This window comes from Oncorhynchus tshawytscha, linkage group LG28, assembly GCF_018296145.1.
Source record: "Oncorhynchus tshawytscha isolate Ot180627B linkage group LG28, Otsh_v2.0, whole genome shotgun sequence".
Taxonomy (NCBI): domain Eukaryota; kingdom Metazoa; phylum Chordata; class Actinopteri; order Salmoniformes; family Salmonidae; genus Oncorhynchus; species Oncorhynchus tshawytscha.
In genome coordinates this window covers 20,699,479-20,717,471 of record NC_056456.1, presented here as the reverse complement: position 1 = coordinate 20,717,471, position 17,993 = coordinate 20,699,479, and the positions used below count along the sequence as shown (strand labels likewise).

Here is a 17,993-nt window from a genome sequence, read left to right as displayed (position 1 = left end):
GCGGGGTTCTCGGGGAGCCGGGATAGGCTGTACAATCTCACCACAGATAGGGGGAAAATTACTGTGTGACTGGGGTTTTTCAGAGGTGGCAGGCAGCCTCTGAGCTAACTACCTGATTTGCTTCATAATAGCCTTTAACCCATGGTCATGGCATTCCGTCAAGGAAATGAGCCCTTCCAAAAGGACCTGTACCAATTCCTCATGTCTCCTAATGGTGACTCCCTGCAGGGAGACAGCGTGGCAGAACTGGTCCAAGTCTGCTAGGTCTGTCATGGCCAGTTCGTACTATCAAGGCACAAGGCGAGACCCAGATGCAGACACAGGAGGCAGATGGTTGGAGTCTTACAATGTTTATTAATCCAAAGGGGTAGGCAAGAGAATGGTCGTGGACAGGCAAAAAGGTCAAAACAAGATCAGAGTCCAGGAGGTACTGAGTGGCAGACAAGCTCGTGTTCAAGGCAGGCAGAATGGTCAGACAGGCGGGTACAAAGTCGAGAAACAGGCGAGGTTCAAAACCGGGAGGACTAGGAAAAAGGTGAATGCAAGCAGAAGGAGAACGGGAAAACCCGCTGGTAGACTTGGAAACATACAAGACGAACTGGCACAGAGAGACAGGAAACACAGGGATAAATACACTGGGGAAAACAAGCGACACCTGGAGGGGCTGGAGACAATAATGAAGACAGGTGAAAAAAGAATTGTACGCAAGTATAAACACCATGGGACCACGATGCCGTCATACCACTCAGGAAGAAGACGCGGTCTGTCTCCTAGAGATGAGCGTACTTTGGTGCAAAAAGTGCAAATCAATCCCAGAACAACAGCAAAGGACCTTGTGAAGATGCTGGAGGACACAGTTACAAAAGTATCTATATCCACAGTAAAATGACTCTTATATCGACATAACTTGAAAGGCTGCTCAGCAAGGAAGAAGCCACTGCTCCAAAACCACCATAAAAAATCCAGACTACGGTTTGCAACTGTACATGGGTACAAAGATCGAACTTTTGGAGAAATGTCCTCTGGTCTGATGAAACTGTTTGGCCATAATGACCATCATTGTGTTTGGAGGAAAAGGGGAGGCTTGCAAGCCGAAGAACAGCATCCCAACCGTGAAGCACGTGTGTGGCAGCATCATGTTGTCGGGGTGCTTTGCTGCAGGAGGGACTGGTGCACTTCACAAACTAGGTGGCATCATGAGGAGGAGAATTATGTGGATATATTGAAGCAAAATCTCAAGACATCAGTCAGGAAGTTAATGCTTGGTTGCAAATGGGTCTTCCAAATGGACATTGAACCCAAGCATACTTCCAAAGTTGTAGCAAAATGGCTTAAGGACAACAAAGTCATGGTATTGGAGTGGCCATCACAAAGCCCTGACCTCAATCCCATAGAAAATTTGTGGGCAGAACTGAAAAAGCGTGTGCGAGCAAGGAGGCCTACAAACCTGACTCAGTTACACCAGCTCTGTCAGGAGGAATGGGCCAAAATTCTTACTTATTATGGGAAACTTGTGGAAGGCTACCCGAAACGTTTGAACAAAGTTAAACCATTTAAAGGCAATGTTACCAAATAGAAATTGACTGTATGTACATTTCTGACCCACTGGGAATGTGATGAAAAAAATAAAAGCTGAAATAAATCATTCTCTCTACTATTATTCTGACATTTCACATTCTTAAAATAAAGTGGTGATCCTAACTGACCTAAGACAGGGAGTTTGGATTAAATGTCAGGAATTGTGAAAAACTGAGTTTAAATGTATTTGGCTAAAGTGTATGTAAACTTCTGACTTCAGCTGTATGAAATGAGTAATGCGAGATATGTAAACATTCTTAAAGAGGCATTATTAAAGTGACTAGTGTTCCATTTATTAAAGTGGTCAATCATATCAGGTCTGTAGGTAGGCAGCCACCTTTCTGTGCAAGTGGTGGCTGTTGAAAAATCTGATGGCCTTGAGATAGAAGCTGTTTTTCAATCTCTCTGTCCCAGCTTTGATGCATCTGTACTGACCTCGCCTTCTGGATCGAAGCGGGGTGAAAAGGTAGTGGCTCGGGTGGTTATTGTCCTTGATTATCTTTTTTGCCTGCCTGTGACATCGGGTGTTGTAGGTGTCCTGGAGGGCAGGTAGTTTGCCCCGGTGATGCGTTGTGTAGATCGCACCACCCTCTGGAGAGCTCTGCGGTTGTGGGCGGTGCAGTTGCCGTACCAGGCGGTGATACAGCCCGACAGGATGCTCTCAATTGTGCACCTGTAAAAGCTAGTGAGTGTTTTTGGTGACAGGCCACATTTTTTCAGCCTCCTGTGGTTGATGAGGCACTGTTGCGCCTTCTTCACCACAATGTCTGTGTGCGTGGACCATTTCAGTTTGTCTGTGATATGAACACAGAGGAACTTAAATCTTTCCAGCTTCTCCACTGCTGTCCCATCAATGTGGATAAGGGGGTGCTCCCTTTGCTGTTTCTTGAAGTCCATGATCATCTCTTTTGTTTTGCTGACATTGAGTGAGAGGTTATTTTCCTGACACCACACTCCGAGGGCCCTCACCTCCTCCCTGTAGGCTATCTCGTCATTGTTGGTGATCAAGCCTACCACTGTAGTGTCGTCTGCAAATTTGATGATTGAGTTGGAGGCATGCATGGCCACGCAGTCATGGGTGAACAGGGAGTGCAGGAGGGGGCTGAGCACGCACCCTTGTGGGGCCCCAATGTTGAGAATCAGTGGAGTGGAGATGTTGTTTCCTACCTTCACCACCTGGGGCGGCCCGTCAGGAAGTCCAGGACCCAGTTGCACAGGGTGGAGTCGAGACCCAGGATCTCAAGGTTAATGATGAGTTTGGAGGGTACTATGGTGTTGAATTCTGAGCTGTAGTCAATGAACAGCATTCTTATATAGGTATTTCTATTGCCCAGATGGGATAGGTCAGTGTGCAGTGTGATGGCGATTGCATCATATGTGGACCGATCGGTGTGATCTAGGGTATCAGGTAAGGTGGAGGTGATATGATCCTTGACTAGTCTCTCAAAGCACTTCATGATGACTGAAGTGAGTGCTACGGGCGATAGTCATTTAGTTCAGTTACCTTAGCTTTCTTGGGAACAAGAACAGAAATACATGGTTTTGTGGTGGGCCATGTGCCTGCAAGCTGACTCTAAATGCCAACTGGATGGTGTTTCCTCTGAAACATTGGGGCGGCTGGCTTCGTGTTTCGGACGACACATGGCTCTTGACCTTTGCCTCTCCTGAGTCCGTAGGGGAGTTGCAGCGATGGGATAACACTGTAACTGCCAATTAGATATCACGGAAAAGGGGTCAAAAATAAAAAATAAGTCAAATTAGGAACCACTTTGGCCACCCTGTGTAGACTAGATGTCATAGCCATGCATTTCTGGAGTATTGTCAGGCATTACATGCAAATGTATCTATATGTATTTGTAATATATTTTACGTGACATTAAATATATTGAAATATAGTTTTTTTCCATATAAACATGAAATATATTTTTTTCTAAAACTTAAACTAAATAAAAACTAGCAAGTAGATCTGAAAACTTACTGAAACTAAACTGAAAATCAAATACAAATCTTAAAACTAATAGAAATAAAAATGAATATAAAAACACAAAACTAATAACCTTGAAGTGGAAGTTCAGTTTCCCTAAGAATGCTTGTTAACTTTTTAACCACTCCCAAACAAACCGAGGTCTCTCAGACCAAGGTCTCTCATAGGCCCCAGCTTAATCTTTGCTTCATAAACGACCTCCTTGACAGATTTCCACCTCATAATTCAGCTGTTTCTCACCCAAAGCGTACGTATCCCCTTTGTCCCCACTGGCTCATAAGGCAGAGACTAAACCTTTCCACTTCTGAAGATCTAAAGCCTGTTTATCAGACTCACCCAAAACCGTATCTGATGCCTTCCGCTCTGTCCTCTCCTGCCCAGCTGCCACGGTGGTGTCCTTTTCCTTTGATGTGGGCAACGGTCTGGTGGAGCTGAGTGTGAGGTCATCCACTCCTCTTAATGATGACCAGTGGCACAGGGTGGTGGCTGAGCGCAACGTGAAGGAGGCTGTGCTGCAGCTGGATGGGCAGTTCAAGGAGGTTCGCCCTGCACCCCCACAGGGTCACACACGCCTGGAGCTTTACAGCCAACTCTATGTCGGTAAGACATCCTTCCTTCCTGCCTCCCACCACATAGGGTAATGATGATCAGGTTTATATGTCTATGTTTGTAAGACAACTCGTGCTCAGCTCATGGTGTTTGGACCCGACTTATACAGGCCCACACAGTTTACACACAGAAACAATGTCAAAAGCTATTAGGATGTCAAGTCAACAACTAACAAGTTTTAAAAAACTTGAGTTTACAATTTTTTATCAGAAGTGTACTTGGTATCAAAGTTGTTGTTAACCAAAATGTCTAATGAGACTTTTTGTCATAAACGTTATCCTTCAGGTGCATCGGGTGGCCAGAGGGGCTTCCTAGGATGTATTCGTGCCCTGAAGATGAACGGTGTGACCCTTGACCTGGAGGAGAGGGCGAAGGTCACCCCGGGGGTGAAGCCTGGCTGCTCTGGCCACTGCACCAGCTATGGGCAGCACTGCAGAAACGGTGGCCAGTGCATGGAGAAATACAACGGTTACTCATGCGACTGCACCTTGACGGCGTATGACGGGCCCTTCTGCACTGAAGGTAAAATACAGTCACAGCCATGTGAGAGAATGGTAACTCTAAATGTTTTCGTTTTATTTCAACTTCACAATGTTACAACTCTAACTTTACCCTTTGCTTTTGGGAGGCTAATATCAATTCACTTTTCAGTTTCTCAAATGTCTGCTGATGTTTTGTATTGCTGCCTTGTGTCTAATGTGTGTATCAGACGTGGGTGGCTACTTCGAGAGTGGAACACTAGTTCGTTACGACTTCCTTCCCGAGGGGGGCCTTCCAGCCATCAGGGATGTGAAGAGCCTGTCTCCCCTGCTGCCCACGGAGGGCAACCTTACACAGGAGGAGCTGGTGTTCAGCTTCAGCACCTCCAACACCCCCAGCATCCTGGTCTACATCAGCTCCAGGACCCAGGACTACCTGGCTGTGGTGCTCAGACACAATGGTGAGAGGGCAACTGCTCAAAGGGTTTAAAATGCTTGAGAGAATGTGAGAGCAATACTGGCCATCCGTTTAAAGGGTTTGAAAGGCTTGGAAGGTGAAGTTAATGGTTTAGCCAGCAAAGAACCGCAGAATGTACAGGGAATTAGCTCAATAGCTAATTAAATAGTGCAACACACAGGTTGGGCATGGTTCGAGGCAGATGCATGAATAACTGAAACAGCAGAAAGAGAGAGTGATGGTCAATTTAGTATTTTAGCAATGTAGAGCTTAATTTAAAATACAATTGCCACTTGAGTTTGATACTCTAACCATGTTTCAAAGCCTGTGAGATAATGGGTGGACAACTATATGAATATGATTAAGACACATTGGGACTGACTGGGCATTCCATCTCCCTCTGTCAGGAACACTTCAGATCCGCTACAGCCTGGGAGGCCTGAGGGAGCCGTTCACCATCGACCTGGACCAGCGCAACATGGCCAACGGGCAGCCCCACCACATCAACATCTCCAGGCAGGAGAGGAACATACGGCTGCAGGTGATAATAATGAGGACGTTGCTTTATCTATCTATGGAGCACTTTTCAGCTGCAGCTCCAGGATGACCCTAGTGTTCCACTACCACAAAGGGTGATCTATCACACAGTGGGATTTGCCAATGTCCTGAAATTTATTTTCCCTCTGACTACTTTAGGCTGCAGGTAAAAATCTTAACAATGATGTAGTTTTAGCTAAAAAACATTTTCATTTTCATCAAGCAGTTGAAAGGTAGGACTCTAATGCTCCACTTGAGTCCCAGGTTGGGACCACTCTCAGTGAGAGACCACTCTCAGACTAAATTAGACTTTTAAAAATATGAATCACATTTCTATTTGGCGTACCCCTAGGGGTGCTAAGGGTCCAACACGGATCCCAAAAGGGTTCTACTTGGAACCAAATGTAACGGCTTTCTTCTGTGGACGAAGGAGAGGACCAAAGCGCAGTGTGGTTAGTGTTCATCATGTTTAATAAAGACGATAAACGTGAACACTGCAAAATACAAAACAACAAATGTGAAGAAAAAAAACGAAACAGTTCTGTCTGGTGCAGACTCACGAAGACAGAAGACAACCACCCACAAAAACCCAACACAAAATAGGCTACCTAAATATGGTTCCCAATCAGAGACAATGACTAACACCTGCCTCTGATTGAGAACCATATCAGGCCAAACATAGAAACGGGAAAACTAGACACACAACATAGAATGCCCACTCAGCTCACGTCCTGACCAACACTAAAACAAAGAAAACACAAAAGAACTATGGTTAGAACATGACACCAAAGGGGGTTATTCAAAGGGTTATCCTATGGGGCTAGCCAAAGTACCCTTTTAGGTTCTAAATAGCAAGTATTTTTCTAAGAGTGTAGTGTGTTTTTCACCCCTACTTTACTTTTGCTCTTTTTTTTGGTTTTCCTATATAATTTATTCCATCCTGGCCAAATTTCCTCATCTGCTGGCATGCACCTCTCCTACAGTGCATTCGGAAAGTATTCAGACCCCTTGACTTTTTCCACATTTTATGTTACAGCCTTGATTCAGTTTGATAGCTACACAGACTATAGATATAGCACTTTTCATAAAGCAGTTCAAAGGTAGAACACTAGTGCTCTGCTATCAGGAAGGGAGGACACCCTTCTCGGTGAGAGGGATTTGCTGATACCATTAAATCCAAAATACATATTTGTTCTGTGTCCTCTCAGACTGCATTAGGCTTTTTGCAACACACCAGACCCACCTTTCCTGTGGAAGTGGTTTATAGTGCATTATGCTTTTTAGCACAGTTTATTTCTGTTTGTTTATCGGATTTCGATAATGCATGATACACTGGCATCAGTTAGGATTTCCAGGCATATGCTGTTTAAAATACACCACTAGGTGGTAGTAATTAACAAAAATAAAAAAGCTGGCTGTTGGGTTTATAACTGACTGTAATATAACATGATTGATGACCATATCGTGATGTTCTTTTCCAGTTGGACCATTACCCCCCAGTCAGCTACACTCTGCCTGCTGGCTCTGACACCAAGTTCAACCTGGTTAAAACTATATTCCTGGGCAAAGTCTTTGGTAAGTGTAGATATAATCCATGTATTCCTACTGGAGTGTAAATATAAGGAATGCTGTGTATCATGCGTGGAATCAATGTATTATTTACACGGAAGTCAGAGTTACTTGCATTGATCTCTTTGAATTTGTCCAAGAGTGATTAAATCAGGACTCTGGTTCTGTGTGTTTCTGAAAAAACACAAAACCAGATTTTTTGTTGCCCATCCATGACTGAGTGATTGATCTTGTTTAGTCCAGGTGTATTAATATATGGAAAGAGGGCATCAATATATCTGGTACTGGTGATGTTGCCTTGACAGAAAAATCTTGCTTTGTTGATACAAAGACATGTACATCCATCTGAGTGCCCATATTGAGCAATGTTACAATAGGCCTTGTCTAGGCCTTTCCTTTGTCTTTGTCTGACTGACAGTGGCGACCCATCATTCAGGGCAAGTGGGGCAGTGCCTGTTTTGCATGTTATTTTGGCTTAAATATGTGTCACATATCAGTTTGAAAACAATGTAAAAAAAAAGAAAGAAAAAGCTGCATAAGAACATTGTCTCTTTTTTGCTATCTTGAGTAAGGCAGCTCCAAAATGCAGGTGTTTCAGCCTAGCTCAGTGTTTTCTGTGGTGGAGGGGCAGCCAGCTGAAAATATAGAGCGTAGGGGTTGGTAATCTTCTCTAGTTCTGCCGTGATTGGCTCAGTGTTCTGTCACTCATGGGGACACTACGTTCAAGCCCCCCTTGGGTGCTACCATAGATTTACATTAGAAGTGCCCATTCAAGAAGCCTTAAGGTTATTGGCCACAGATAAAATTATGTCAAATCACGTTATATCTACCGTAGCTTTGATTGGACTGATCATGTCAACAACATACTTTCAAAATCCTAGCTAGCAAGCCAGACAAGCAGTCATCTTCATGAATTATGTCGCCAATCTACTGGCAAACAATTTTCAGTCTTTGTCATATGAAGAGAAATGATAGATAAAACGTATCTGTGATCATCGGCCATTGGACATAAACATTACACAACAAGTTGGAGATCGCAAATTCAACAATGAGTGGTTTGGTAGGAATCAGCTGCTAACTGCAAGCGTTGCAAAGCAATCACTAGCCTGCTATTCAGTGGAGTGGGTATGTGGTCCAAGTCTGGGTTTAAGGGTCTCTTTTCCAAGCTTAAAAGGATAAACATTCACACGTAACACCATGGGAATTAATTGGCCATGCTGACAATCCAACATGACTTCTGCCGCATTCAAAACAACTGGAAACTCCGAACTGTGAAATCTTGGAACTTTGAATAAAATGAGCTCCAACTGGGAAAATACGCTTTGAATGGTCATCCAACAAAAAATTCCAAGTCGGGAAATTAGGACTCTTTTGAGAGCTCCGACCTGAAAATCACGGACGTCATGATTCAACCATGGTTTTTTTCAGTTCCCAGTTGTCTTGAAAGCACCAGAAATCCAGAGAAGTTTCATAACACATTTTGCCCACAAGAAGGACTCCTGTTGAAGTGAGCACAGCACAACAACGGAGAGGCCAAAAATGTATTGTATGCTTCTGCATAAATTATGTAATATGCCAGGGAGATATGTAGCTAAGAAAGTAATACTAACTGTATTTTGTGTAGTAAGCTGTTAGTAACCTCAACCTAATAATTTGGTCCCTTTCCCCATAATACCTTAGCCAACTGTTCTGACTTGGAGGTACACATGTAGCCTATGGCCTGTTTTAGAGAAATGTCATCATCAAATATTGTAAGAGCTTTCATTGCCTGCTTACATGCCCCCTTTATTTATCCTACCTTTCTGACTTGGTGTACAGGGAGAATACTGTAAGAACGTCTCATTGTTCTGAATTATGTCATTGTACATTTCAAAAGTGCTGAATAGTCATATCGTCTGTCTTAGCTCGCTCATTAATATCTTAATCGAAATGACGGATTTCCTCTTATCCGCTCATCGTTCCCTTATGCCATAGTTTGTACATCTCAATTGTCAGTAGAAACCACATGTTTAAGCAAGTCAGCCATATAAAAAGGCACTAAATGAGGCTGAGTTAACTGTTCCGCTGCCAAATAAGGCTCCACTGATAGCCAGGTATAGGAACAGCTTTATGTAGGCCCTAACAGTTTGTGGGCACCATTTGTCATTGTTATAGTGCAATTCATGTATTGTTTAGCGTTGTGTAGTGGCTTTGCTGTCATGCATCTAAAAAAAAAATGGAGTGTGCTCCACCAAGATTTACAGGCTAAAATCGCCACTGCTGACTGATATAGTACACCTACTATAGTACACCCACACCACTCAGATAAACTCAGGGTAAAAAAGTGTGGATCATAGGGCCATCAAGAACCACACCACTGCAGCACACAGCTCGTCAGTATAGAGAAAGGTAGAATAGAAAACAGAATAAAGTGATGTGCGCATGGCATGGCGTGTTTGATTTCCACTAAGGGAGGGAGCAGCACCGTGTTAGCAGGAGTCAGACACCAGTACACTGATCCTATTCTGAGAACAGTAGAATGCCCCATTGTGCCTGGCTGGTAAAGCCTTACAACTTCCCAGAGTGCTTTGCTGCTGCACTCGATTAATAAATTAACAACAATCTCTGACATCATCCTCAGGGAGGGAGGGAGCTCAAAAGCCCGGTCCTGATCCCCATCCTGTAATCCTTTACTCACATCCAGGTTTTCTCCGAGCCTCGTTCCGTTTGTGAATGTATTAGCTCACTTTATCCATGACATCATCATGTTTTCCCTGCCTGGTCTGGCTGTAAGGAAGAGAAGAGAAGGAAGGGAAAGGAGCTGGGCTGAATTATTTAGGGTGCATTCACATTCAGAGCTCGCTGGCTAACCAAGGCTTCAGGCACATAGACACGCTGGCAGATACACAGATAGGTTGGCATACAGACAGGTAATACACACAGGAAGACAGACAGAGAGATTGATAGACATATTGGCAAGAAGATAAACAGACTACTAGCAGGCAGTAAGGCAGCAGGGCAGACACAGAATTAAATGTTCCTGGCAGACAGATGAACATACAGGTAGACAGACAAGCATGTCCCATAGACAGGCATACAGCGGGCAGTGGTAGCACTGTATAAGACAAGGACTTTTCCTCAGGATAGAGGGGCTGCGCCGTGGGGGCAGACTCAGAGTTAGCGCCACTTCATTCAGGGAGGACAACAGGGCAACCAGGTAATACTCTTCTGTATTTGACAAACTTGAGGTGGCATAGTGTTTTCAATAACAACCTACCTGTAACTACACTGTAAATTTGTAGGTGTTGGGGACCCTTATGGTAAACCTTGACCTTGTGTTGTTGTTGCAACTCTTTGTTTCAGATATATTTCTATTTTTTGTCATTTCCTTTTCATGCAAGGTAGGCCTATGTTGTTTTTAACAAACATTGTCACTGTAGCCTAAGATGGTGAATACTTTTTCTGTAGATATTGCAATGTGTTTTCTGAAAAGTAGAGATAATGCATTGGCTAATGTTCCAAACAGGATGTGTTTGTCTTTTCAACTTGGGGGCATATGAAACATCCTTCTTACATGTAACTGTGAAATTACTCTTCTTTATCTGCCTTGGAGAATAACATATTGCAAAAGAATTGGATACTCTGTTTAAGTATAACATATCTGCAGTAGGAGTCTCTGCAGTAGTTGCCTGGCTGGTGGAAGCTAGGGACAGGGAATACAGTATCACCAACCAGAGACTAGTTTCAAGTGAACATAAATCAAACTGGGGAGGCTTACGGTGTTGTGCTGAGTAGTAGTGCATCGTGGTGGTAGACTAGTATTAAGTGGTCAGGCAGCATCAGTCAGCAGCTCCAAGAAGAACTCCTATCTAATCTAGAAGTACTGTGATGGTTTTTCTTTTTTCTTTGTTTTAATCAGAAACTGGCCAGATTGACCCAGTCCTCATAGAGAAGTACAACACCCCAGGGTTCGTTGGCTGTCTGTCCAGAGTTCAGTTCAACAATATCGCCCCTCTGAAGGCAGCACTGAGGTCTGGCATCGTCGCCCCAGTGACCACCCAGGGCATTCTAGTGGAGTCCAACTGCGGGGCGTCTCCTCTCACCATCTCACCCATGGCTGCTGCCAATGACCCCTGGCACCTGGACTCAGGTACAGTAAATCACTGTGTTTCTATCTATCCCCTTTAATTGTCCCACCAATGGAACCATTTATTCATATCATGGGATTTTATTCTATTCTATTGAATTGTTGTGTTTATTTACATCTCGATACCATCATCTTGAATACTGCATTTTAAAAGTAGTCCTTTACAGTAGATATATTGTCGGTGGTCAACTAGCAGCACCAGCAGTCCACTCAGTCCTCCAAAGAGATTTGACATTTAATTAAAACTTCAAGGCATGATATTTAATAGTGGTACTTTTCTTCTTCAGCTACTGAACCTTTTAAACCCATGTGCTGTGCTGTTTAGCTCCTGTGGATAGGTCTACAGGATGGTTATCACTGGGTCAGTGTATTGATCCTGGGTGTGTTCTCTGGACACAAAGGAATGAGCTTTCCGGACACATGAGATCTATTGCTGCCCAGCCACTCACCCTCTTCTCTTAATCTCTCCATTACTGGGAACACAATATCTATCTCATGCCTGCTCTGCTCTGTATGAAATGCTATCCCTCAGGGACTCTAAGTGACTATTTGTATGTTTAACCTATGGAGGCATATGAGGTTTCAATAAATCAGATGAATATTTTTAGTGGTACTGCTTTAGTAAGGATTAATATAAACAATTTCAATTGTCCCACAGCTAGGCCTAATGGGACTAGTTATAGATTGTTACACTATTGATATTCTGACTTTTACTAAGAGAGCTTTGGATGAAAAACATGAGAATAAGAGGAAGAATCTTTGTATCATTTGATCTGAGCCTTGCATAGTGCTCCAAAGGCAAACAGATCAGCTCCCTGTAAGAGGTATCTGTGATCCCTGCTCCACTGTGTGTGTGTGCGTGCGTGCGTGCGTGCGTGTTTGTGTGTGTGTGTGTGTGTGTGTGTGTGTGTGTGTGTATTTTGGGGGCGGTGATATGTGATGAGAGATTTGCACATATTCTGCAGAATCCACTCAAATGGACTAGAGTGCCCACAGAGATGCCAGATGAAAAGAGCAGACTGCCCCTCTTAACTCAGCCCACGCCTACTTCCCCCCATGACTCACACTGTGCATATACTGCATGCTATATTTATCGCCTGTCCTGTTTTTTTTTTATAATCGGATGCCAAAGTGTGCCAGTTTACAATTGACATATTCTGTCTCTGTAAAAAATGTGTCATAGCATTTACATTTTTTTTTAGTATTGTTTGGTTATTTTGTGGTTGATCCGTTTTTGTTTCCTTTTTCAGCTGGTGCTGTATTCCCATTCAACGAGGAAAGAGTTAGCCGGGATGGAGTTGATCGGAACGCTGCAATTATCGGAGGTGAATAGGGGCAGTAATCAACTCACCTACTATACAGGGTTGTTGAGGTTTTTAAAGGTCAAATTAAATTAAATTACATTTTATTTGTCACATGCGCCGAATACCGTGAAATGCATACTTACAAGCCCTTATCAAAGTGTATTTCTCACGTGCACAGGATACAGCAGGTGCAAACAGTACAGTGAAATACTTACTTGCACGCTCTTCCTCAACAATGCAGTATTCAATATATAAAAAAGGAAAATAAATAGAAAAGGGTCAAATCCAGTAATTGATTTTTCAAAAGAACACATTGTCATGTACCTCATAATGTCCTTTATACTTGTAGGTATCATTGCTGTGGTCATCTTCACCATCCTCTGCACCCTGGTGTTCCTGATTCGCCATATGTTCCGTCACAAGGGCTCCTACCACACCAATGAGGCCAAAGGGGCGGAGTCTGCGGACTGTGCCGATGCAGCCATCATTGTCAATGACCCAGCCTTCACAGAAACCATTGATGAGAGCAAGAAGGAATGGTTCATTTAATCAGACATTCACATTTTGGTACTGGTCAGTGGTGTGCCCATGGCTCTTCACACTTCGCTATGTGAGGACAAGGCTTTCTTTGATGATGATGATGATGAGGATGATGAATGAATAATGTGTAAATGGGGCATAGGAAGATTTCCCCATGGACTAGATGTGTGCATTGGCTGGCTTGTCTATAATGTATTTACATTGAGTGAGGAGTTGGAGGAGTTTTGGCAACATGATATCAGTCATTCACATAGAGCCATTATTACAACTACAGCATCACCTGGACTGAGAATTAAACATTTAAAAAACAATATCACTTTTTATATTTATTTTTTTCATTACTGTTGATGTCTTAATGTTTTTAGCTTTGATTGTAGAGATGTTTATGCCTGCATTTAATGGGTCAAGCACATAATGTACACTTCTAGTTCCTTTGCTGCCAAATGAGTACCAAGTGAGTTGCTTTGAGACAAAATGCTCTCCCTGCACAGATTGAAAAACACATTAAGGTTTATGTCACTGACATTTGATTGTATTGCATTGTAATGTATTGGTTTGATTGCACTGCAGTCCTTATTATGTGTAGAATACAATGGCATGCTACACAACTATGGCATTCCTTCATTGCACCATTCCACACAGTAGCACTGGTATTTCCTCACAAATGTGTCTTTTATCTTGCAGATAATTTTTTGGGGGGGCCAAATTATTCAGCATGCTTTATCTGTTTCCCCGGTCTTGCTACATATGATGATGGCTCTTCTTGGAAAATTGGTTTTTGGCATGATATGACAGGTTCACATTTGGCAACATTGTGACTTTTGAGAGGGAAGTGCTATGATATTGTCATGAAAAGGTTTATTGTACAAACAAGCATCATATTACTTATAGTAATGACAATATCCAATGTGCCTTCAAGATTCAGTCACTCTGCTTTCAGTTTTGGACTATTTCCTTCTGGGCACACTGACTGTACCCTGAATATTGAACAAAATAAATACTCTATGGCCAATAGGGATGTATTTATGATGGTGGCTATATGCTAAAAGGAAAATGACAACGTGGCTTAACTTCAGCTCCATGGGCAGTGATACACTATACACACGCTTAACTAATGCCTGAACTTCTATGCCTTTGTTGGTATTAATGTGTATAGTTCTGTAGCTCTGGAGGCTGCTGAGGGGAGGACGGCTCATGATAATGGCCAAAAACGGCGTGAATGGAATGTCACCAAACACATGGCACCATGTGTTTGATGTATTTGATACAATTCCAATTATTCTGCTCGAGCCATTACCAGGAGCCTGTCCTCCCCAATTATTAAGGTGCCACCAACCTCCTGTGTTCTATAGGTGTTATTTGATTTGTTTATTTGAGTACAGTGGGGTTGTATGTTATATGTCTAATCATTGTATTTCCTTATTCATAAGATAACCATTTTCACCCAGTAAGTCAGAATAACCCACAATATTAAATGTTTTTATGTTACAAGTGCCAACAAGATTATGTCAGCCTTTCCCCATGTTAAGATTCTCATATTCACATCATGTGGTTTGGGAATTGCTGTGATTAATTCAGAGTAGCATTACACAGACAACACAGTGTGTGCTGAAGAGAAGAACTGGAGGATTAGGGGAGCTAAGGGGAATGTAGACAGCATGAGAGACTGTCGTGAAAACCTCTGAAATGAACATAAAATGATTAGCTGTTACTGTTGAAGGCTGTAACAGCATCTGCAAACAGAATGTATCCTTCCATATAATGTCAGTGTCCCACATGCCCACAGCAATCTGAATTGGATGATGAAATCCCTTAAATTGCACCACTGAACACATAAGCAAAGCTGTTATTGTTAGGTAATTTCTTCACATTTTTTGTGTTGCTATTTTGTCATGTAGGCTATTGTTTTGAATCAACATGTAAATCCCTGTCTACATCTCACAATGGTACATTTTGGTTTATTGTTATTAAGAGGAGCAAAACATTGGTTGTTCATCACTGTGTGTGCTAATAGTCAAGTTGCAACTGAAACTCAATATACTTTAATATTCTATAAACCAAAATGATCAGAGGACATCCATTTACTGTAGAGCAACACTTTATGAGAAAGCATGATCTTACATTTCATTAGAATATCTAACACGTCACAGTTCACAATGTAATATATAATATAGCATAGGATATAATAAAGCATAATATAGCATATTGATATTATGGAGATTTTTTTTTGTTATGTTGGTTTACCACTTTTGTCAAATGAATGATTGGCATCGGATTTCAAATTCCATTATTGTTTTTCTTTTCATTAGCAGCATGACAATTAAAACTAAAAACAGTACCACATTGCAGTGCAATTTATTTTACATTAATTCTTTGGAAATATTTTGTACATTTCTTATCTGAGGGATGATGTGCAAAAGTATTTTTTATAATATATTTACATTTATTTCATTGCAATTATAATTAAAATGGCAGTTTTCTTTTTGATATTCTGTGTGAAAAACATACATTGTTGAAATGGTCTTTTACAGTGGCTTGAGATCATGTTCCCCAAAATGAAAGATTTTACAACTTCATTTTGTGTTATTTTAGTTCAGTATTGTATGTCAGGCCTGAGATTACATATGTAATGTGATTTTGTCTTAATATAAAACATTAAACAAGCCTTGCCATACAGAGTGTGGTTGGTTTTTCATCAGATGCCTCCCTATCAGAACATGCGCCCTCTCCCGACACCTACAGTGCTTTCAGAAATTATTCAGACCCCTTTACTTTTTCTACATTTTGTTGTGTTACAGCTTTATTCTAACATGGATTAAATAAATGTTTTCCTCATCAATCTACACACAATACACCATAATGACAAAGCAAAAACAGGTTTTTAGAAATATTTGTACATCTATTAAAAATAAAAAAACAGAAATACCTTATTTACATAAGTATTCAGACCCTTTGCTATAAGACTTGACATTGAGCTCAGGTGCATCCTGTTTCCATTGATCATCCTTGAGGTGTTACTACAACTTGATTGGAGTCCACCTGTGGTAAATTCAATAGATTGGACATGATTTGGAAATGCACACACCTGTCTATATAACGTCCCACTGTTGACAGTACATATCAGAGCAAAGCCATGAGGTCAAAGGAATTGTCTGTAGAGCTCCGAGACAGGATTGTGTTGAGGGAAAAATCTGGGGAAGAGTACAAAAACATTTCTGCAGCATTGAAGGTCCCCAAGAACACAGTAGCCTCCATCATTCTTAAATGGAAGAAGTTTGGGAACACCAAGACTCTTCCTAGAGCTGGCTGCCTGGCCAAACTGAGCATTCGGATGAGAAGTGCCTTGGTCAGGGAAGTGACGGTCACTGACAGAGCTCCAGAGTTCCTCTGTAGAGATGGAAGAAGCATCCAGAAGGACAACCATCTCTGCAGCACTCCACCAATCAGGCCTTTATGGTAGAGGGGTCAGACAGAAGCCACTCCTCAGTAAAACGCACTCAAAAGCCTGCTTGGAGTTTGCCAAAAGGACTCTCAGACCATGGGAAACAAGATTCTCTGGTCTGATGAAACCAAGATTGAACTCTTTCCTGAATGCCAAGCGTCACATCTGGAGAAATCCAGGGACCACTCATCACCTGGCCAATACCATCCCTATGGTGAAGCATGGGGGTGGTAGCATCATGCTGTGGGGATGTTTTTCAGCAGCAGGGACTGGGAGACTAGTCAGGATCGAGGGAAAGATTAACGGAGCAAAGTACAGGGAGATCCTTAACCTCTTGAACCTCTGGGGGCAGTATTTCATTTTTGGATGAAAAACGTTCCCGTTTTAAACAAGATATTTTGTCACGAAAAGATGCTCGACTATGCATATAATTGACAGCTTGGGAAAGAAAACACTCTGACGTTTCCAAAACTGCAAAGATATTGTCTGTGAGTGCCACAGAACTAATGCTACAGGCGAAACCAAGATGAAATGTCATACAGGAAGTGAGCCAGATTTTGGAGGCGCTGTGTTCCAATGTCTCCTTATATGGCTGTGAATGCACAAGGAATGAGCCTACACTTTCTGTTTCCCCAAGGTGTTTGCAGCATTGTGACGTATTTGTAGGCATATCATTGGAAAATTGACCATAAGAAACTACATTTACCAGGTGTCCGCTCGGTGTCCTCCGTCAAAACTAATGCGTAATCTCCAGGTGCGTGCATTTTTACATTTTGAACAGAGGAGAAACCAAACTGCCACGAGTGGTTTATCATCGAATAGATATGTGAAAAACACCTTGAGGATTGATTCTAAACAACGTTTGCCATGTTTCTGTCGATATTATGGAGTTAATTTGGAAAAAAGTTTGCGTTGTAATGACTGAATTTTCTGTTTATTTTCTTAGCCAAACGTGATGAACAAAACGGAGCGATTTCTCCTACACAAATAATCTTTTTGGAAAAAATGAACATTTGCCATCTAACTGAGAGTCTCCTCATTGAAAACATCCGAAGTTCTTCAAAGGTAAATTATTTTATTTGAATGCTTTTCTTGTTTTTGTGAAAATGTTGCCTGCTGAATGCTAGGCTTAATGCTATGCTAGCTATCAATACTCTTACACAAATGCTTGTGTAGCTATGGTTGAAAAGCATTTTTTGAAAATCTGAGATGACAGTGTTGTTAATAACAAAAGGCTAAGCTTGTGAGCCAATATATTTATTTCATTTGCGATTTTCATGAATAGTTAACGTTGCGTTATGGTAATGAGCTTGAGGCTATAATTACGCTCCCGGATACGGGATTGCTTGTCGCAACAGGTTAATGACA

At 42.0% G+C, this 17,993-nt stretch overlaps 1 protein-coding gene across 1 annotated transcript in view; it reads left to right on the top strand.

Annotated features, from left to right (window-relative positions):
• Nucleotides 1–15,857, top strand: part of LOC112227377 (contactin-associated protein-like 2) — a 76,830-nt gene extending 60,973 nt beyond the window's left edge. Inside the window, exons 18-25 of the mRNA XM_042308075.1 lie at nt 3,944–4,162; nt 4,457–4,693; nt 4,881–5,111; nt 5,515–5,648; nt 7,126–7,219; nt 11,112–11,342; nt 12,590–12,664; nt 12,993–15,857. Coding sequence (XP_042164009.1) covers nt 3,944–4,162; nt 4,457–4,693; nt 4,881–5,111; nt 5,515–5,648; nt 7,126–7,219; nt 11,112–11,342; nt 12,590–12,664; nt 12,993–13,192 — 1,421 coding nt within the window. The 3' untranslated portion in view covers nt 13,193–15,857. The remainder of the gene's footprint in view (nt 1–3,943; nt 4,163–4,456; nt 4,694–4,880; nt 5,112–5,514; nt 5,649–7,125; nt 7,220–11,111; nt 11,343–12,589; nt 12,665–12,992) is intronic.
• Nucleotides 15,858–17,993: the final 2,136 nt, after the last annotated feature.